The sequence below is a fragment of the Acipenser ruthenus genome, chromosome 10, assembly GCF_902713425.1.
Source record: "Acipenser ruthenus chromosome 10, fAciRut3.2 maternal haplotype, whole genome shotgun sequence".
Taxonomy (NCBI): domain Eukaryota; kingdom Metazoa; phylum Chordata; class Actinopteri; order Acipenseriformes; family Acipenseridae; genus Acipenser; species Acipenser ruthenus.
The window spans coordinates 11,848,282-11,865,995 of record NC_081198.1 but is presented as its reverse complement, the minus strand read 5'-3'; the positions used below and the strand labels follow the sequence as shown (position 1 = coordinate 11,865,995).

The 17,714-nt window shown below is 40.7% G+C and overlaps 1 protein-coding gene across 1 annotated transcript in view; it reads left to right on the top strand.

Moving 5' to 3' along the window:
- Nucleotides 1–12,549, top strand: part of LOC117412235 (laminin subunit gamma-1-like) — a 60,886-nt gene extending 48,337 nt beyond the window's left edge. The window contains exons 6-28 of the mRNA XM_034020416.3: nt 23–140; nt 546–644; nt 1,318–1,454; nt 1,723–1,845; nt 1,990–2,179; nt 2,340–2,452; nt 2,953–3,174; nt 3,493–3,681; nt 4,123–4,368; nt 4,587–4,740; nt 5,120–5,262; nt 5,575–5,753; nt 6,072–6,228; nt 6,511–6,716; nt 6,822–6,901; nt 7,022–7,159; nt 7,407–7,551; nt 7,804–7,953; nt 8,211–8,325; nt 8,656–8,855; nt 9,125–9,283; nt 9,439–9,538; nt 9,802–12,549. Coding sequence (XP_033876307.3) covers nt 23–140; nt 546–644; nt 1,318–1,454; nt 1,723–1,845; nt 1,990–2,179; nt 2,340–2,452; nt 2,953–3,174; nt 3,493–3,681; nt 4,123–4,368; nt 4,587–4,740; nt 5,120–5,262; nt 5,575–5,753; nt 6,072–6,228; nt 6,511–6,716; nt 6,822–6,901; nt 7,022–7,159; nt 7,407–7,551; nt 7,804–7,953; nt 8,211–8,325; nt 8,656–8,855; nt 9,125–9,283; nt 9,439–9,538; nt 9,802–10,058 — 3,620 coding nt within the window. The 3' untranslated portion in view covers nt 10,059–12,549. The remainder of the gene's footprint in view (nt 1–22; nt 141–545; nt 645–1,317; nt 1,455–1,722; nt 1,846–1,989; nt 2,180–2,339; nt 2,453–2,952; nt 3,175–3,492; nt 3,682–4,122; nt 4,369–4,586; nt 4,741–5,119; nt 5,263–5,574; nt 5,754–6,071; nt 6,229–6,510; nt 6,717–6,821; nt 6,902–7,021; nt 7,160–7,406; nt 7,552–7,803; nt 7,954–8,210; nt 8,326–8,655; nt 8,856–9,124; nt 9,284–9,438; nt 9,539–9,801) is intronic.
- The last annotated feature ends 5,165 nt before the right edge of the window (nt 12,550–17,714 follow it).

The window sequence follows — 17,714 nt, the reverse complement described above, 5'->3', positions numbered from 1 at the left end:
AATATTGGTTCCTTCTCTCTAGGATCCCTGAGCACTCAGTGTGATAATTACGGGCGCTGCAGCTGCAAACCAGGAGTGATTGGTGACAAGTGTGATCGCTGTCAGCCTGGATACCACTCACTCACAGAGGCCGGGTGCAGGTACAAAAATCATTGACATAGACTGTAGGCTAGCAATGCTGGTAAAAATGGATGTACAACATTTAAAATGGCAAGCCAAAATATTGACAGATACAGAGGTTTGTGTGTGTGTGATTTGAAGTACAATGAATTTTTTTCTCAGTTCTGTATGAGGAGGGATATCCTGGGTTTTAATGAGAGTAACTCAGGCACACTTCCACAGTGTATATTGTTTTAAAGCAAGCGCTGGTGGAATTTAAATAGGACTTTGTCTTGGTGGAGTTCCGTGTGGTGAATTGAGTTCAGTTCAAATAAACCAGTGTTCACTCTTGTGGTGTTGTCTTTTGCGTGGGCGTGACGTCTGTTGCTACAGGTGCTTTTTGGCATTTGTGGGTAAACTTTGACCCCTGTTCCTCTTGTTTTCAGGCCATGCCAGTGCACCCCTGCAGGAAGCACGCAGGAGTGTGATGTTCAGACTGGCCGCTGCCAGTGCAAAGAAAATGTTGAGGGTTTCAACTGCGACAGGTACTTTTTACCTTCAAAAGAAAAAAATACATGCTTTCTTTTAACAGATGATGAAATAAGGGAGCACTGTACATTGTTAATTGGCCTGTTGTGTTGGTCATTGTATATTAATCATTCAGAATCTTTACCCGTTGAAGGTCCTTGTTAGACATTGAGAGTTTTTTTTGTATATAATGGAATGATAGGTGGTAGACCTCATAAGATGCACATGCAAACGGTTTCTTGTATGTTTGACTGAAAACAGCACACATTCCATAAATGTGGAGGAGAACATTGCTTTCAAATTTATTCTTAGCCCTCTATGGGCTTATCCTGCTGCAGAATGCTGTGGACCCCTGGCTGACTCCTGTGTTCTTGTGTTATGACCCTTTTAAATGTCCCTACCCCCTGCTTCAAAGAACATATTTAGACACACATCTGGTTATTTGTAGCTCTGTGGGTGATTCAGAACCACTCGGCAGACTAGAAGTCTGTATTGCTCAAATTCCCATTCTGTGTCACATTACACTTTATTATTTCATGCTGTTTACCTTGGAGTTAAAGGACCCAGTCTACCAGTGCTTCAGTGAAAAATGGGAAAACATTTTTAATTAGAATTAACTGTCTGCCCGACTCTCTCTGTCTGTCTATTGATCTGATGGGCAGATAGCTTCATTTCTAATGTGTCTTTCAGGTGCAAACTTGGATATTTCCACCTGGACCCAGTGAACCCCCGAGGCTGCACGGCCTGCTTCTGTTTCACGCACTCTGCAGTCTGCGACAGCGGGGATGGCTACAGCATTAACACAATCACCGCCACCTTTGATAGAGGTACCTTTTTAAAAAAATCAAAAAATCAAAAATAATTTGTCTGATACATCTGTGAGATTTTTTTAAAGATTTGTGTTAAGAATGTACTGTTCCTGTTTATGATATTGTCCTGGGTAGGAAAAACAACTTGAGCAAAAAGATGAACAACATCCTATGGCTGCAAAACACAGGTGTGTGTGTGTGTGTGTGTGTGTGTGTGTGTGTGTGTGTGTGTGTGTGTGTATGTATACAAGAGTGTTTCATACTTCATTTCTGTATATATTTGCAGATGCTGAAGGCTGGCGGGGGGAGCAGCGTGATGGCAAAGAGGCCCTGGTCCAGTGGTCCCCCAACAGCCGTGAGATCTCCTTGATATCAGAAGATTACTTCCCTATCTACTTTGTTGCTCCAGGTAAATCAGAGGATCCCAGCACAGCCTCACATTGCTAGGCTTGATTTGTGTTGTGCATACAAGCCTCTTCACCTCCCACCAGTGTTCACATTGATAGACTGTGCTTTTTGGTCCATATCCAATATTTTTTTTTTAATCTTGCAGAGAAGTTCCTGGGAAACCAGATGCTGAGCTATGGGCAGAATATTTCTTTCAGTTTCCGCGTGGACCGCCGTGACACACGCCTGTCTGCTGAGGACGTGGTGCTGGAGGGGGCGGGCTTGCGGGTTGCTGTGCCCCTCATCGCCCAGGGAAATGCCTACCCCAGTGAAAACAAGCAAACCTATGTCTTCAGGTGGGTCAAGCAAACTGCACTGCTCTGGCCTGGTCGGAGCACTGGCACACATAACCAGGATATGAATAGATACAAGGCACAATATATAAGTAACTGCCAAGTGCAAGTCTTTTCCAGCAGCATGTTTCTTTGCACCAAATGTGTGCTTTACTCCCCACAGGCTGCACGATGCCACTGACTATCCTTGGAGGCCCAGCCTCGGTCATGCTGATTTCCAGAAGCTGCTTCACAACCTGACTGCAGTCAAGATACGCGGCACTTACAGTGAGAAAAGTAAGTTCAAACATCAGCTTCTTTATTGAACCAAGTGGGACCCACTGAGAATAGGTTTCCATTATCAGCGAAGACATAGGGACGAGAGTAGTGAATTGTTTTTTTGAGTCTGGGTGTTAAAACTATTGTCTGTTTTGCTCACATTTTGGCCTTGAATAGGGATTGTTGAGGGCTCAGGTCCAGCTGTAGATTTGGATATAAGGTGAAAGAATAGCATCCTTTTATGGATAGCTCCAAATAGGCTGGCTGTATTCATAGAGATGATTTTTAATGCATATGACTTCAGTGCATCCAATGTGTTAATGCTGTATTCATTCTACATTGTGTGTGTTATGTATTTGCCTGTTTTGTAAGAGATCTATTTCTTGATTAAACATTAGGCTCAGGTCTGCAGTGATAATCAGAAACTGGTATGTATGCTCAGTCTACACTATATGTCTGAGTGACAGTAAGGTTAATGTTACCTGTGGTTGCTCAGTTTCCTGTTTGTTGTGTTGCAGGTGCTGGTTACTTGGATGATGTCACATTGACGACCGCCCGTCGTGGTCCCGGGACCCCTGCCCGCTGGGTGGAGAAGTGTACCTGCCCCACTGGTTACCTAGGCCAGTTCTGTGAGCAGTGTGCCTCTGGTTACAAGAGGACCAACCCCAGCCTTGGATCATTCAGCTCCTGTGAGCCCTGTAACTGCCATGGACACAGCGAAACATGTGACCCAGAATCTGGTAAGTATACATGCATACTGATGCATTGCAGTGATGAATAACGCATACGCATTCCTCTTGTGTCTTGGTACAGATTTCCAAAGAAATAAAGCTGTACAGCTGTAGCCTTGCTGTAATGTATATCAAGGGGAAGATGTATTATTAGAAGATCAGTTTGTGTTTTTTGTAATAGTAGCATATATTTTAAAACTAGACTGACATTTACACTGCCTCCTTGTGGAATCCTTTTCTGATTTTAAGTTTGGATCATTTTCAAATCATTGCCATCTGTTTATGGGATATCCCTGAATTTGTGCTTCTTTTTGTTCGTGTTTTAAGGCAATTGCTACTGCAGAGATCACACCGATGGCCTAAACTGCGAGCGATGCGAGGATGGTTACTATGGCGATTCAACCATTGGGAACCCTACAGATTGCAAGCCCTGTCCCTGCCCGGGCGGATCCAGCTGTGCTGTCGTCCCAAAGACAAAAGAGGTTGTGTGTACCAACTGCCCCACTGGCACTACAGGTGAGATGCTTCGAGGCTGTTTGGTCCAGTGGTTAAAGAAAAGGGCTTGTAACCAGGAGGTCCCCGGTTCAAATCCCACCTCAGCCACTGACTCATTGTGTGACCCTGAGCAATTCACTTAACCTCCTTGTGCTCCGTCTTTCGGGTGAGATGCAATTGTAAGTGACTCTGCAGCTGATGCATAGTTCACACACCCTAGTCTCTGTAAGTCGCCTTGGATAAAGGCGTCTGCTAAATAAACAAATAATAATAATAATAGAATTCACTGCCGTCTGTAGATAATAAAATGTGACTTGTATTTTAATAGGTAACTGCACTGTTGTTTTCTTGGTTTCTTTTAAGCATGTTGTATTAAGGACAGTGTGCAAAAATATGGTACGTGTTGGTATTAAAAACACTAGCTGACAGTATATCCCACAATTTCCCACTTGTCTTCTGCAGGCAAGCGATGTGAGCTGTGTGACGATGGCTACTTCGGGGACCCCTTGGGTGAGAATGGCCCTATCCGAGCCTGTAGAGCGTGCCAGTGCAACAACAACATCGACCCCAACGCTGTGGGCAACTGTGACCGGCAGACTGGGGAGTGCCTGAAGTGCACCTACAACACTGCCGGCTTCTACTGCGACCGCTGCAATGACGGCTTCTTCGGCAACGCATTGAACACCGACACTGCCGACAAGTGCAAACGTGAGGGCCTTTTCTTTTCATTTTGCATTTTGGTCAGATCTAGCGAATGTCTCCAAAGGCAAAACATGCTAGTAGCTATGTACTTGATGATAACATGTAAATGTGCTTGGGACCACTTACTTTTTTTTGCAGAATACTGTGTGCAGTGATATCAGGTAATGAGGCATAGTGCTTTTAGTAAGTCCTAGCTGACTCCAGGGTCTTCTCTCTCACCTCAGCGTGTGGCTGCTCTCCATATGGCACTGTGGACAGACAGACCACCTGCTCCCAGGTCACTGGCCAGTGCGAATGTCTGCCTCACGTCACCAACCGAGACTGTAGTGCCTGCCAACCCGGCTTCTACAATCTGCTCAGCGGCCAGGGCTGTGAACGGTAAGCAAGGAAACCAGCACCTAAACTGTGTCTCTGTTTATGCTGTCAGTCAGTGTGCAAGCCATTTTACTGCCATTGGAATCCCCCCCAAGACTATTTTACTCATACAATAGATATTGTTCTTTCATAAGGACTACTACTATCCAATGTATGTTACTTATAAGTAAATTCTACAGTTTCACAGAGCATTCATGGCCCAGATGTATTAATAATTTACCAATTAGTCTAACAAAATAAACTACATTTTAGTAAATGTATTGTTTTTTGTTTTTAAAAACATTCCTGTATTTTTTATAACCTATTATTTAGCCAATATGTTTGTTTTACATGGTTCATATGTTCCCTGTTATTGACCTGTGTCATCATTGCTGCCCCACAGATGTGAGTGTAATGCCATTGGTTCCACGAACGGTCAGTGTGATATCCACAGTGGTCAGTGTGAGTGCCAGCCTGGGATCACTGGTCAGCAATGTGACCGATGTGAGGTCAACCACTTTGGCTTCGGACCGGAAGGATGCAAACGTAAGAAACTTGTTATTTTCACTGTTCGGTTCCTGCTCTGCCTTTTTGACTTGACTAGCCTCTGTAATAGTTTTCACACTGTAATGTGACTGCTTGAAGCTATAAAGCATGTGGTGGGCAGGGCAGCTGTCTCTTGCCAGTTTACATCCCAGTCATAGCCACTTAACAAATGGGTGGCAAAGTACCAATAATGCAATACACATACCTTTAGGGAAATCCCTGTCTTGGCAATAACTCTAGTTTTTTATTACTCATTCCATTGCCTGCATGTTTCTTAATTCTCATGGCTACGCTTGTTTTGTGCCCCCCTAGCTTGTGACTGTGACCCAGAGGGCTCTCAAACCCTGCAGTGCAAACAGGATGGCCGCTGTGAGTGCAGGGAAGGCTTTGTGGGAAACCGCTGTGACATGTGTGAGGAGAACTACTTCTACAACCGCTCACGGCCTGGCTGCCAGGAGTGTCCTGCCTGCTACTCGCTGGTGAAGGAGAAGGTAAGCCCTCTGAATGGCTCCTTCAACACAGGAAACCTTGGCGACTCTCAACTGCCTGGGGAGAGACACCTTAGGGGTCCTATTTTCATTTGTGTTCATTCCAGCAGTCCTGCTATATCATGTACTGATCTTGATATCCACGTTCACGTTGCAAATCGGGGATTCGAAATAACCAGTCTGGAATACCCAGGTCATTCTCCTTCATTAAAGATCCAGATTGCTAAGAGTGGCTTCACAGCACACAATTCCATTGGACTTTCCTGGCTGATATTCACTGTTATTAAAAGCAGAGAATTAGAAGTATCTTCCCTACCCTAGGTGAACCAGCAGAGGCAGAAGCTACGTGAGCTGGAGAACCTGATTGAAAACCTTGGCTCCAGCCAGGAGACAGTTAGTGACAAGGCATTCGAGGACCGGCTCAAGGACGCTGAGAAAGCCATCATGGACCTGCTGCAGGATGCTCAGAACAGCAAGGGTGAGGATCTTACTAAGGGTCCCTAAGGGACTGTTTGGGCAGTAGTCCATAAAAACAGTAAGGAAGGCTGCGGCATTTCAGTCCTAGCTTTATAGGTATAATTAAACATTAGGCGGTGTAATCGGTTCAATTAAATTGACAACAAGACTGGAATAGTCCAACCCTATTCACTAAAAGGGTAACCACAATGTATCTGTCACATAATGGTAAACGGTAAAACCAATATTCATCGCATGTGTTTAATATTTTAATATGCTACTTTGAAAATCTTCCCCTTTTTAGATGTAGATAAAGGCCTTCTTGACCGTCTGGGTGAAATCAACAACACCCTGACCACTCAGTATGGCCGGCTGCAGAACATTAACAGCACAGTGGCGAGCACAGGAACCCTAGCAGACAGGTCCCGAGACCGCGTGCGGGAAGCAGAGAACCTGATTGAGAACGCCCGGCGTGAGCTGGAGAAGGCCAAGGACGCCATCTTGAAAGTGGTAAGTGTTTAACCTAATGTCAACTGATCCCCCCCCCCCCCCCCCCCCGCATCAAAAGCTCTGACCAAAACTGATGTATTTCCTTTTTCTTATTGCTTCGTACAGGACATCAAACCTCCAACCTCGACTGGGGATCCCAACAATATGACCCTGTTGGCCGAGGAGGCCCGCAAGCTAGCAGACAAGTAAGAGTTAAACCTGTCCGTTCATTCAGCTTTTTATGCTGAAACATTGCCCTGTGGTGACACCTGCTGGTAGATATCATGGTCTCTTGGTTCTTATCATACTCTTCATTTTTCACCCAGGCATAAGAAGGAAGCAGATGAAATTGAGAAGACAGCTAAGAGTGCCAATGACACCTCCACTGAAGCCTACAATCTGCTACTGAAGACACTGGCTGGTGAGGGACAGACCAGCAAGGACATTGATGATCTCAACAAAAAGTAAGTACAGAACCCACAGCCTTACTGTTGAACATTAAATGAACCCCTGACATAGGAGTTACAAACTAGGCATGTTTGTACACAGGGTAGAATACAGACTATAAATTTAAAGTTAAATGCAAAAGGTGCAGTCAAAAGCTCAGATCTCCTCAAGGATTTTTTAATTAAGTTTTTTCCTGTAACTTAATGACTTTATTCCTTGCATGTGTCCAACTTTGTTTGAATAGTGTGCTTGGCTTGTTTTCAGGTACAATGAAGCGAAGAGCATTGCCAAAGACCTAGAGAAGCAGGCCAACAAGGTCCATGCTGAGGCAGAGGAAGCTGGAAACAAAGCATTGCAGATCTATGCCAACCTGACCAGCCTGCCACCAGTGGACACTAAGGCACTTGAAGTAAGTATCCTGTTAACTGTCTAATTGAATCCATACCCATCCCAAGCAGTCTTTGCAGTGATCTCTTTATTGACAGCTATAGCTAAGACTTGTAGCACAAGCCCCCATCTCCCAATTTGCTGATTTGCAATCTTTTTCTTCTGGTTAAACCTATTTAAAATGCCGACATCTGGTACTGTCTAGTGTCTTTAAATATGGCTTATGAGTGAGAAAGGAGTGCAATTAACAATTATACAATTCTCCCACTTTTAGAACGAGGCAAACAAGATCAAGAAGGAAGCTGCGGAACTAGACTCCCTGATCGACAGGAAGGCTAAGGACTATGAAGATCTCAGAGATGACCTCCGAGGGAAGGAAATGGAGGTTCAAAAGCTTCTGGACAAAGGAAAAACCGAGCAGCAGGTATGTGCTCCACAAGCTGTCCAAAACATTATTCCCACACTACCACCTAGAGGCTTCCTTGTAGAAGAGATATTGTGAGCTATGGGGCACTTTTTAGATGAATATGTTATGGTCTACTTTTTTAATAACTGTAATGTTACTGTATATCCTCAGCTCATTCTGATCCTCATCATATCAATATAAATATGCAGTGGGTGTTCTGACTTTTAAAGCTTATCCATTTCCAGTAGAAATACACTTTACCTCCCTCTTTGTAGACCGCAGACCAGCTGCTTGCTCGAGCTGATGCAGCCAAGGCCCTGGCTGAGGAGGCCGCTAAGAAAGGGAGAGCCACTTACCAGGAGGCACAGGACATTCTCACCAACCTGAATGGTAAGAGCAGGGCTCCCCTGCTGCTTTCTGTAGACTTGTCACCTGTAGTACCTAAAGCAGCAGTGCCCACCAATCATGCTGAGTTTTTATAACACATTCTTTAAAGCCTGAAAGCGGACTGGCAAGCCGAAAGGACACAAGTTTCCAACCTCCCTAAGCTCATATCTACATGCAAGTTTTTGTTTAGTTTTAGCTTATGGTATACTGAAAAATTAAAATTATTGCTACTTTTGAGTAGAGGACCATGTTCTCTGTTAAAGAAGAAATCATATTCATTTCACAAGTGACTGCCGTGAGAGCTAATGTGCTTCTTGCCTTGTGAATTGTCAGATTTTGACAGACGAGTGAATGACAATAAGACGGCAGCGGAGGATGCAATGAAAAAGATCCCGGGGATCAATGCAACCATCATCGCAGCCAATGAGAAGACCAAGCAGGCAGAGGCGGCACTTGGCAACGCTGGGGCAGATGCCAAGGAGGCAAAAAAAAAGGCAGAAGAGGCAGAGAAGATTGCCAGTGCTGTGCAGAAGGTAGGATACGAATACTATAATAATCGCATGCTATTTTTCAATGTTTTTAATACATACTCTCAAAGTCACAGACTTTGGTGATCCAGAATCATCTTCCAAATTCAGTCACACATTTCCGACAAGCTCAGGTTTAATGTGGAAATAGACGGTTGGAGTCTGCCACTGCAACCCTTTTGGCACAGTATGATCAAATCAAACGGTACAGTACACTGACATTGACATACTATCTTGATGAGCTTGCGCTGAATTGATGTGCCTGTTACCTACAGAATGCTGCAAAGACCAAGTCAGATGCAGAGCAGACCTTTGATAATACGATGAAGCTGGATGATGAAGTGAACAACATGATGGACCAGCTGAAGGCAGCTGAGGACGATCTGGCCAAGAAGGCGGCGGAGGCTGACCAGGACATGATGATGGCAGGCATGGTGAGTCTGGGGACCTGGGGATGGGGTGCCTGTGGTATAGGGTATCTAAAAATCCAGCAATAGCAGTTAAAGGCCGTATTATTTTCAAGCCAGAACCATCGTTTGTCCACCCATGTACAGTATAACAAAGATGATTCTTGTCTCTTGTTCTGTAGGCCTCCCAGGCTGCCCAAGAAGCTGAAGATAATGCCAGAAAAGCAAAGAATGCAGTGAAGAATGTCTTGGGCACCATTAATGATCTGCTCAAACAACTAGGTAACCATCACCACTTCTACGAGGTTACAGTAGAGATCTAGAAATATGTATGCACAAATCCTCAGTGTATACTATATAGAAGTACTGTATACGTTGTCTTTACACGTTTTGTGCTTACCATAGAAAATGTTTGTTTTCCTTGTGGTACAGTGTATGTTAAATAATTTTATACAAAAGTTTACCTGCGCATCTTTTTAAAATATGGATGTGGTTTTAGATAAGTGGCTGACTTTTTTTTATTTCTTTTATCTTTCATCCTGTAGGGGACATTGACAATGTGGACCTCAACAAGCTGAAGGAGATTGAGGAATTGCTGGCCAAGGCCAAGAACCAAATGAAGGACAATGAACTGGACCGCAAGCTGGCAGAGCTGAACGGCGCTGCAAAGCAGCAAGAGGACATGATCAAGGATTACGACCGGCAGATTGGGGAGATCAGAGCGGACATTGATAACCTGGAAGACATCAAGAACACGCTACCTTCTGGCTGCTTCAACACCCCCTCCATAGAGACACCCTAACCTACGTGCAACCCCCACTTAAACAGCCCCTCATCTAATATCAGAAGTGACAATGCCTTACTCCACCAAAATCTTTTCTATTTTTTTTTTTTTTTTTAATTCAATACAGAACACCAGCATCTTTCGGATGTGTTTTTTTTTTTTTTTTATTAGTACATTTTTTAATACTTTGGAGAAAAGAAGAATTTGGATTAAAAAAATGTAAACAGTAAGAACTGCAGCTTGAGGCGCAGAATAGAATTTTTTTTTTTTTTTTGGTGTCTGGTTCCAATGGTGTGGTTGATGAGTGACAGATCTACAGTGCAGAACCCAGATGTTTTTGTTTTTTTTTCCAAGGAAGGCCATGTGGGTCTAACCAGCAGCCACTCCCTTATTTAACCTAACAGACTTAACAGACTCTACATGCAAGTTACCAGCTTCTCTTGGTTTCTGTTTTCAAAGTCTGTGGAATAAATAAGCTATACATGTAGGTTTGTCTCCTCTTCGAGACACATTACAACTTGTTTATATATATATATATATATATATATATATATATATATATATATATATATATATATATATATATATATATATATAATGTACATACACACATACACAAATACATATTTCAGGTATTGTGTCAGTTGCACCTAGCCTTATTTTATGCCTTCTCTTATCACACAGCTAGAACTAGCAGTGAAGGATCCTTTTTTTATCCTTTATCTTTACCATATTGATCACTTCTTTGGTTGCTCTGTAATTCACTCCAGGCAGTATTCACAGTAACAATAATCAGCAGATGGCAAAAGAAAAAAACAAAACTGTTATTTTAACAAAATCAAAATCTGTAATCTACTTGTGGAAGAGAGAAATGTTGATCCAGGGATGGAAATAAGGCTCCCATTGCTTAGCAGTCTGATCCGTTCCTGGTTTTGCTATGAGTTTCGTAAGACACACCTGAGCTTGTTACCTGTACACTGTGGCTTATCAAGCTCCTGGTAAAACCTGGAATGGGTGAAACTGCTATGTAATATTAGTCGTCTTTCCATCCCTGCGTTGGTCCCATTTTATGCTTCCAGAGAATCTGGAATCTTAGTGGGATTTAATTTTGTTAAGTTATTTTTTAACACTACAGTTTGTTTTTTTTTCCTGCAACTGCTGCTTTATACAGGTGTATTGCAAATCATAAAGCAGAAACATTAACATTTTATTAAAGCAAAAATAAACATACACTATGCAACTTTTTACATTTGTGTTGCAAATATTACCTGATACACTGGTGCTATTAATTATTTCTAATGTTATATTTTTGTGTGAATGTTTTTTTTTTTTTTTTTTATCATGATATAGTGTGAGGAAATGTTCATTTTTATGTGTAAATATAATCTTAAATGTTTCAGGACTGACTCTGAGAATACCCCCTTCCTTTTTTAAGTCCTGTCCATCAGAAACACCTCCATCTCCCCAAATTATATATATATTCTGTGGTATAATATGCTTGCTTGTACACGTGGCTCAGTTTTTGTTGTCTCCATAGATCTGCCACTTTTTATGTAATTTGGGTGGGAAAAAATCGCCAAAGGACTGAAAAAAGATTTTAGAAATTACTTTTTTTCTTTAAATTTAAACTTTCAGTACCCTGAGTTTTGTTTCTTATATTTTTGCCCCAAATATAAAAAAAAAAAATTTAAGGTCTCTTATGGCCGTAATGTTTCCTGGCAGTTTATATCAATGTCACATCACGTGCTTGACTTTTAGGAAGTCAGTATTGTGCCTTTTAATAGTACATTAAAATACATCTATCACCTGTGACCTATATGAAATAGCTTTCCTTATATTGGTAGCTTATCTCTCTTTAATTTGCATTGCACAGTTAGTGCCTTAAACGTAATCACTAATTATTATTCTTTTTTTATATTATAGTAAAGGATGAAGACTTTAACTGTTAACCCCCCCCCCACCTCCTTATGACACAAAAGACAGTTCATGTCTATTAAGACCTCTTTTCATCACATGCTTAAAGGATACAGCCATTTTAAAAACTGTCATTTTAATTGTTATTTATCCTTTTAGGTGATCTGAGATATCTATTGTAGTAGAATAAAATAAAAATCGCCCCCACCCCACCCCCAGCACCACCACAGCAGAATTTATTCATGTGCCTTTTTTATACCTTCAGTCTTAGTCATACTGTTAAAGAAAGATGTGCAACACTTATACAGTTTTATGTATAAAACAGTACTTCTTATTTATAAAGTCTGAATATTTGTAATCTCTTCCTTTTTTTTCCCTTAATTGCATTTTTTTTGTGTGTGTTGCACAATTTTCTTGTAATGGTGTGGCTTTGGAGTTCACTGCTTTTTTATTTTTGTTTCTGTTCTACAGAACACCTTTTTAAATCTAATGCAGTGGCTTTTTAAAGGCCTAATAAACTCCTGTCCTTTTACCATTTTTGCCTGTAAATCAAATTGTAGCATTTAAAATAAATAATGATGTGGTATTACAGGAACGTTGGGCCTGTGTTGTCGTGTATACAATTGGTGTTTTATTAAGTTCTATTTTGTATAAGTTGGAAGTTCCAAAAGGAGGTGGAGATAGATGGGGGGGGGGGGGGGGGGGTGTTGGGACTGCATGTGAAAGTTCACTTTAAACTGAATTCCACTGTAAATGGGTATGAATAGAACAAAAACACTGCTGCTCTGTACTGTCTGAGTCCAGTTCAAGTTCATTAATGCTTTCATCTCAACCTTAGAATAAGAGCAAAATGCTACAGAAGTTCAAAACATGTTATCCAATGCTGAGTAGTCTGTTCTGTACCAGATTGAGATTTGTATCTCTTATGCCCTTATCTGATCACATATTGAAAGGAAATGCATACAATAAAAGTAGTGCTAACCTTTGATTTAGGGGACAAGCAGCATGCTGAAAAAAGAAAAAAATAATAATAATTTTGAACAGAATGTTGCAAGTTGTGTATATAAAGATAACTCAGTACATAATTTGTGGCATGTATGTATCAATAGCCACTAATGTGTCCCCTTCTGGGAAAAGAGTGCAAGCTGTACAGAAAGACTGGATCTTTTTTTGTGGGTCCCATATAAACTGACAAAATAAAGGAATTTGTCAATTGAGAAAGATGCTGTTTTATAGGGATGACATGAACATAAAAAAAAGATCACATCAGATATTATAAATTCCTTCTTTGCATTGTTTAATCTTATTTCGGGTGTAACTCGGGCCAGCAACATAGAGGCCTTGTTGTTAGGAAGCTGCTTAAATCTAGATCATCAAAAATCTAATAAAGATGCTTTTGTTCCAAGTCTCAGAATTCCCTCAGGCAGGAAATAATTTATTTTCTGGAAAATCACTGAAACAATTCCCTTCAGAGAGGCAACCAATTGTATATTTGTGCATATATTTTAAGTTATAATATAATATAATGTGTCAGGAAATAAACATAAACACTTTATTAATAATTTAAACAAAATTCCTAAAAAGTTTAATGTTTTAGACTTGCTAGTCTGGAATAACAATTCAACAGTGTGTTAATGTGTGTAATAAAATTAATTCTATCATATTGGAGAAAACAGGCACGAAATTAAATGCACATCTCTTTTTTTTTTTTTTGGACATATCTGCTGATATTTTCAATATCTGGGTCCACCTGTCGCCTGTTATTTCTTTGTCCGCAGGTCATTTAAGTATGCAGTTATTGATAGATGGCATAGGTGTGTATTTATTGTTAGTTCCTGGTGTAACGACAAACATACAATTATTTATTATCTACCTCTCTTTTATATCAGAACTTTTTGGATTATTTGGTGCAGACCATTCTTTCTTTATGTTTAGAGTTGAATGTGCAGTGTCAGTATCTATGATACATCGACTACAATGTCATATCTGTGGAAACAGAAGGGTCATTAAGCTGGGTGCAACAACAAAAGCATTCAGTGCAAGTGTTGTATTGAACTAAAATATCCAGTAGTGTAGAGCGGGACTCCTACTCAGCAGAACTGTTAGAAGCATCGATAAAAAAGTTAAAGGAAAACAGCAGGTGAACACAATTAAATGAAGGGTCTGGAATAAACGAGAAACAAACATTAAATAGACAAACAGCTTGCAAAGTTATTTTATATCCAGCTAGCCCTCAAGGTAAAGGCAGGGCAGAGTCAGGCATGACTTGGGCAGGCTGTGAGACACCTCAATCTTACCACATACTTGCCCCACCCTGTTGTCTCTCCTCTGTTCCGCTGCGTCAGTGTTTAGGTCTGTTTACTCACTCCAGCCCATTCAGCTCGGGTGTGGCGTAGATTACAATGTGACTGAGTGATCTAACGCTGCTATTAAACCTGGCCCAGCCCCATTCGTGTGAAGGGAGGTATTTCATTTCCCAGTGCAGAACTGATACCCTGGAGGCATGGAGTTTTTTGTATCTATATAATATAACTCCTCAGGAGCTGTTTTTCTGAGTAATGAAACAATTAGGCAAGTGTAGCCGTCAAGTTACAAACATGTGTAGGTTTTAAAGATGGATGGATGGATGGATATGGATATGGATATGGGGGGGGGGGGGGGGGGCGTTTTCAAGGTGTTAAAATCTTACTGGATTTTTAAAGTTTACAAAACTCTATGTTTAATACCCCGATCACACACAGCCGTCAAACAATTTGTGATCAATATGAAATGGACCTATGACCTTTGTAAGTCTAATTTACTTCTCAAACTCGTGCTTTTAAAAACGTGCTGTCTACAAAAACTGAAGCACCGTTATTAGTAGTCACGTGTGTGTGGTGAATTGTGAGTGGTGTGTTTTTTAACTGCCGGGTAGACCTTGGTGCATGATGGATGCTCCAGTTTGTCCGATTTAGGAAATAAATGCCGATTGTCTGTGATGTGTTAAAGCATGGACCAGGTAAAAAATGTGTGCTGAGAAAGAGATGGAAATTTGTGATGGTTTGGCCAACATATCTCTCCGAATCTATGTTTTGAATCTCTGATGGGGGATTGAGCATTAGCTTAGTTTTCTCTCTCAACCAATCTGAATAACTAACCATGCAGCCAGTGTGATCGCCAGAGATTGAACCACAAACACCCTGCAAGAAAAACAATGAATCACTGTCGCTAGACATAACCACATTATTTGTCTGCTGTGTGTATCATGCACACAGAAATACCATTCAAATATTCACAGAGCAAGTATGAGATAAAGGGTCTTGCAAAATCCTTATTGCCACACCTGACTACTGTTGTCTAAATTTAACGAAAGCTATATAATATTATTCATTTTCATTTTTATCTAATAGGAAAGATACGTAATACATGCACAGGAGTAATTACATGGGGGGAGCGGGGGACATGTCCCCCTCATTTTTTCAACGACGGGGAAATGTCCACTTTACATTGCAACAGTACTAAAACTTGTATTACTCGAGACCCACTAGGACTCAGCAGAAACACCAGTCAACTGAGGCAGTGTTGGAGCGCAATGTATTATGGGTGATCTCAAGCAGAGAGGAGAAAGCGTAAACTGGTAGTAAAGAACTGTTTCTACAAGTTTTTTTTCTTTTTTCTTTTCATTGTGACATTTATCCATCATGATACCATTTCCAATGTCTATGGTCTCACTATACTATAAAAAAAATGATATTGTGAAATACCCCCCCCCCCCCCCAATCTTTACTTTTAATTGTATTACATGCTTAGAAACAATGCATAGCCACTGATTATTTCTCAAATATTCATACTATTTTGTGAATGCACATTACATTAAACCTAATATCCCTCCTTTGAAATGCTTGTAGTAGTCTTGGAGAAATGCTATTTAAAAGCTGGATTTTTCTGACAACAGCCAGTAAGGCTCAGCCAACAGGAAGTTGAATCATGGAACGGAGTGATTCAGCTCACTACACATGGAGATAGACCTGTAGTTACCTGTCTAACTAGCAGAATTCACTAAATTTCACCAATAAAACTATTGGTTAATAAAACTATTGGTTAATAAAACAGCGAGTGTGTTTGATTGGTGTATGGTGTCTCACTGTGACAATTATTAAATCACTTCCCGTAATTGCTTTGAGCTGATTCAGTTTTAAGTGTACAACAGTTTCAGTTTCAATAAAAAATAAAATATCTATCTGCATGTTCTGCCTGCTGTGCTGCAGGTACCCCGCATTCTGTTGAGCTCTCCTGCAAAATGACATTGCAGTGCACTAGAAACCCACAAGGCTGCTTAGAAAAGCCAGTGGCAACATTTCTTTTCTTTAAGGTCCTTATTTGAGAATTGTCCCAATAATCTGGTTAGAGACATATCATTTTTATCTGGCTTGCATGCACTCAGCATTGGTTATGTTTGCCTTCTGATGTGCATTATTCCCCTGTTTATATGGCTACATTCATTCAATCAAAAAAAGGATGATCAAAGCAGAGAATTAAATGGGGGGTCATAAAGTGAAGATTTTTAGACGACAAGCCGAACTCTGCCATTGTCCCATGCTGATATAGTCTGAAATAGAATGTCACATGGCCCCAACGCACACTGGAGCTGTGCTTTGACATAGTTTATATTCAAATAACCAATCTTTTATAGCAGTGATGACCCAAAAAAAACTAAGAAATAACTTACCCAACTTTTATTTTCACATGTTTCTGAAATGGTAACAAAAAGGCCAATCCCTACAGTAGCGTGTGTCAGCAGTGTGTGAAATAACAGTACAACGTTCCTACTGTAAATGAAGCAGTGTTGAGGAAGAAAAGGGTTATAAAATGTATTTCAGCATTCAGAGATCTAAGAATTCAGGTCTAAAGTGCTCAACATCCAAGCCTTGCCAGTACAGTACATTGGCTCTGAACAAGGCAAACAGCCAGTTATAGTTTCCAACTGCCGAAGGTTCTGTATTTAATTGTAGTAAATGCAACTAGGCATGGAATATCTACAGGTTTGTTTTGAGTACCCACCCTAGATTGTTCAAATGAATAACTAGGAGCATTAGCAGAATTCTCAAAACCTTTGAAGTTTTCAATCAAAATTGTATGTGTTTTTGAAATGTATGTAACTGTCACATCTGCGCTTGTTATGTAATGGTACTATGACAACCAAATGATGTATCATTCCAAATTCTAGTTGTCTGTTCTATAGTTATTTTCTCCAGTTGTGAAAGCTTGTTATTCAGTGTAACCTCTGTGGATGTATACTGTGAAAGTATGTCTGCTAAAGTGTTATTAGCAGCACTGTCATGACACACTCATCTCTAGATCAGAAATGATTCATGCAACCGGTTAAGAAGTCACCTCTATCGAGTCTGTTGGTGTTTAACCGCAGTTTATTTCAATTGTCTGTAAACTCCAAAACTGCTTTCCTTCCAAGGAGGACTGAATAAAATGGCCTCAGCAGGCACCTATACCTTATAGAGTCGGTCCCCAAACCGAATACTATGGGTGCAAAATCTAATGACATTATATTAAACTTAGGTAAGAAAATAATCAATATCGGAGAATTGAGATTCATTTGCTATAGATATATTTGGTATCTGATTCATGTAGCAATTAAGAGCAGGTGATTGAGAGCATGTACCAGGTGTTATGCTCTCTTTTTCATGACTGACTTCTATGTCTTGTAAATCCTGATGAAGGTGCATGGCACTGCAACGTTGATTTGACTTGTTCACTTTTTAATCT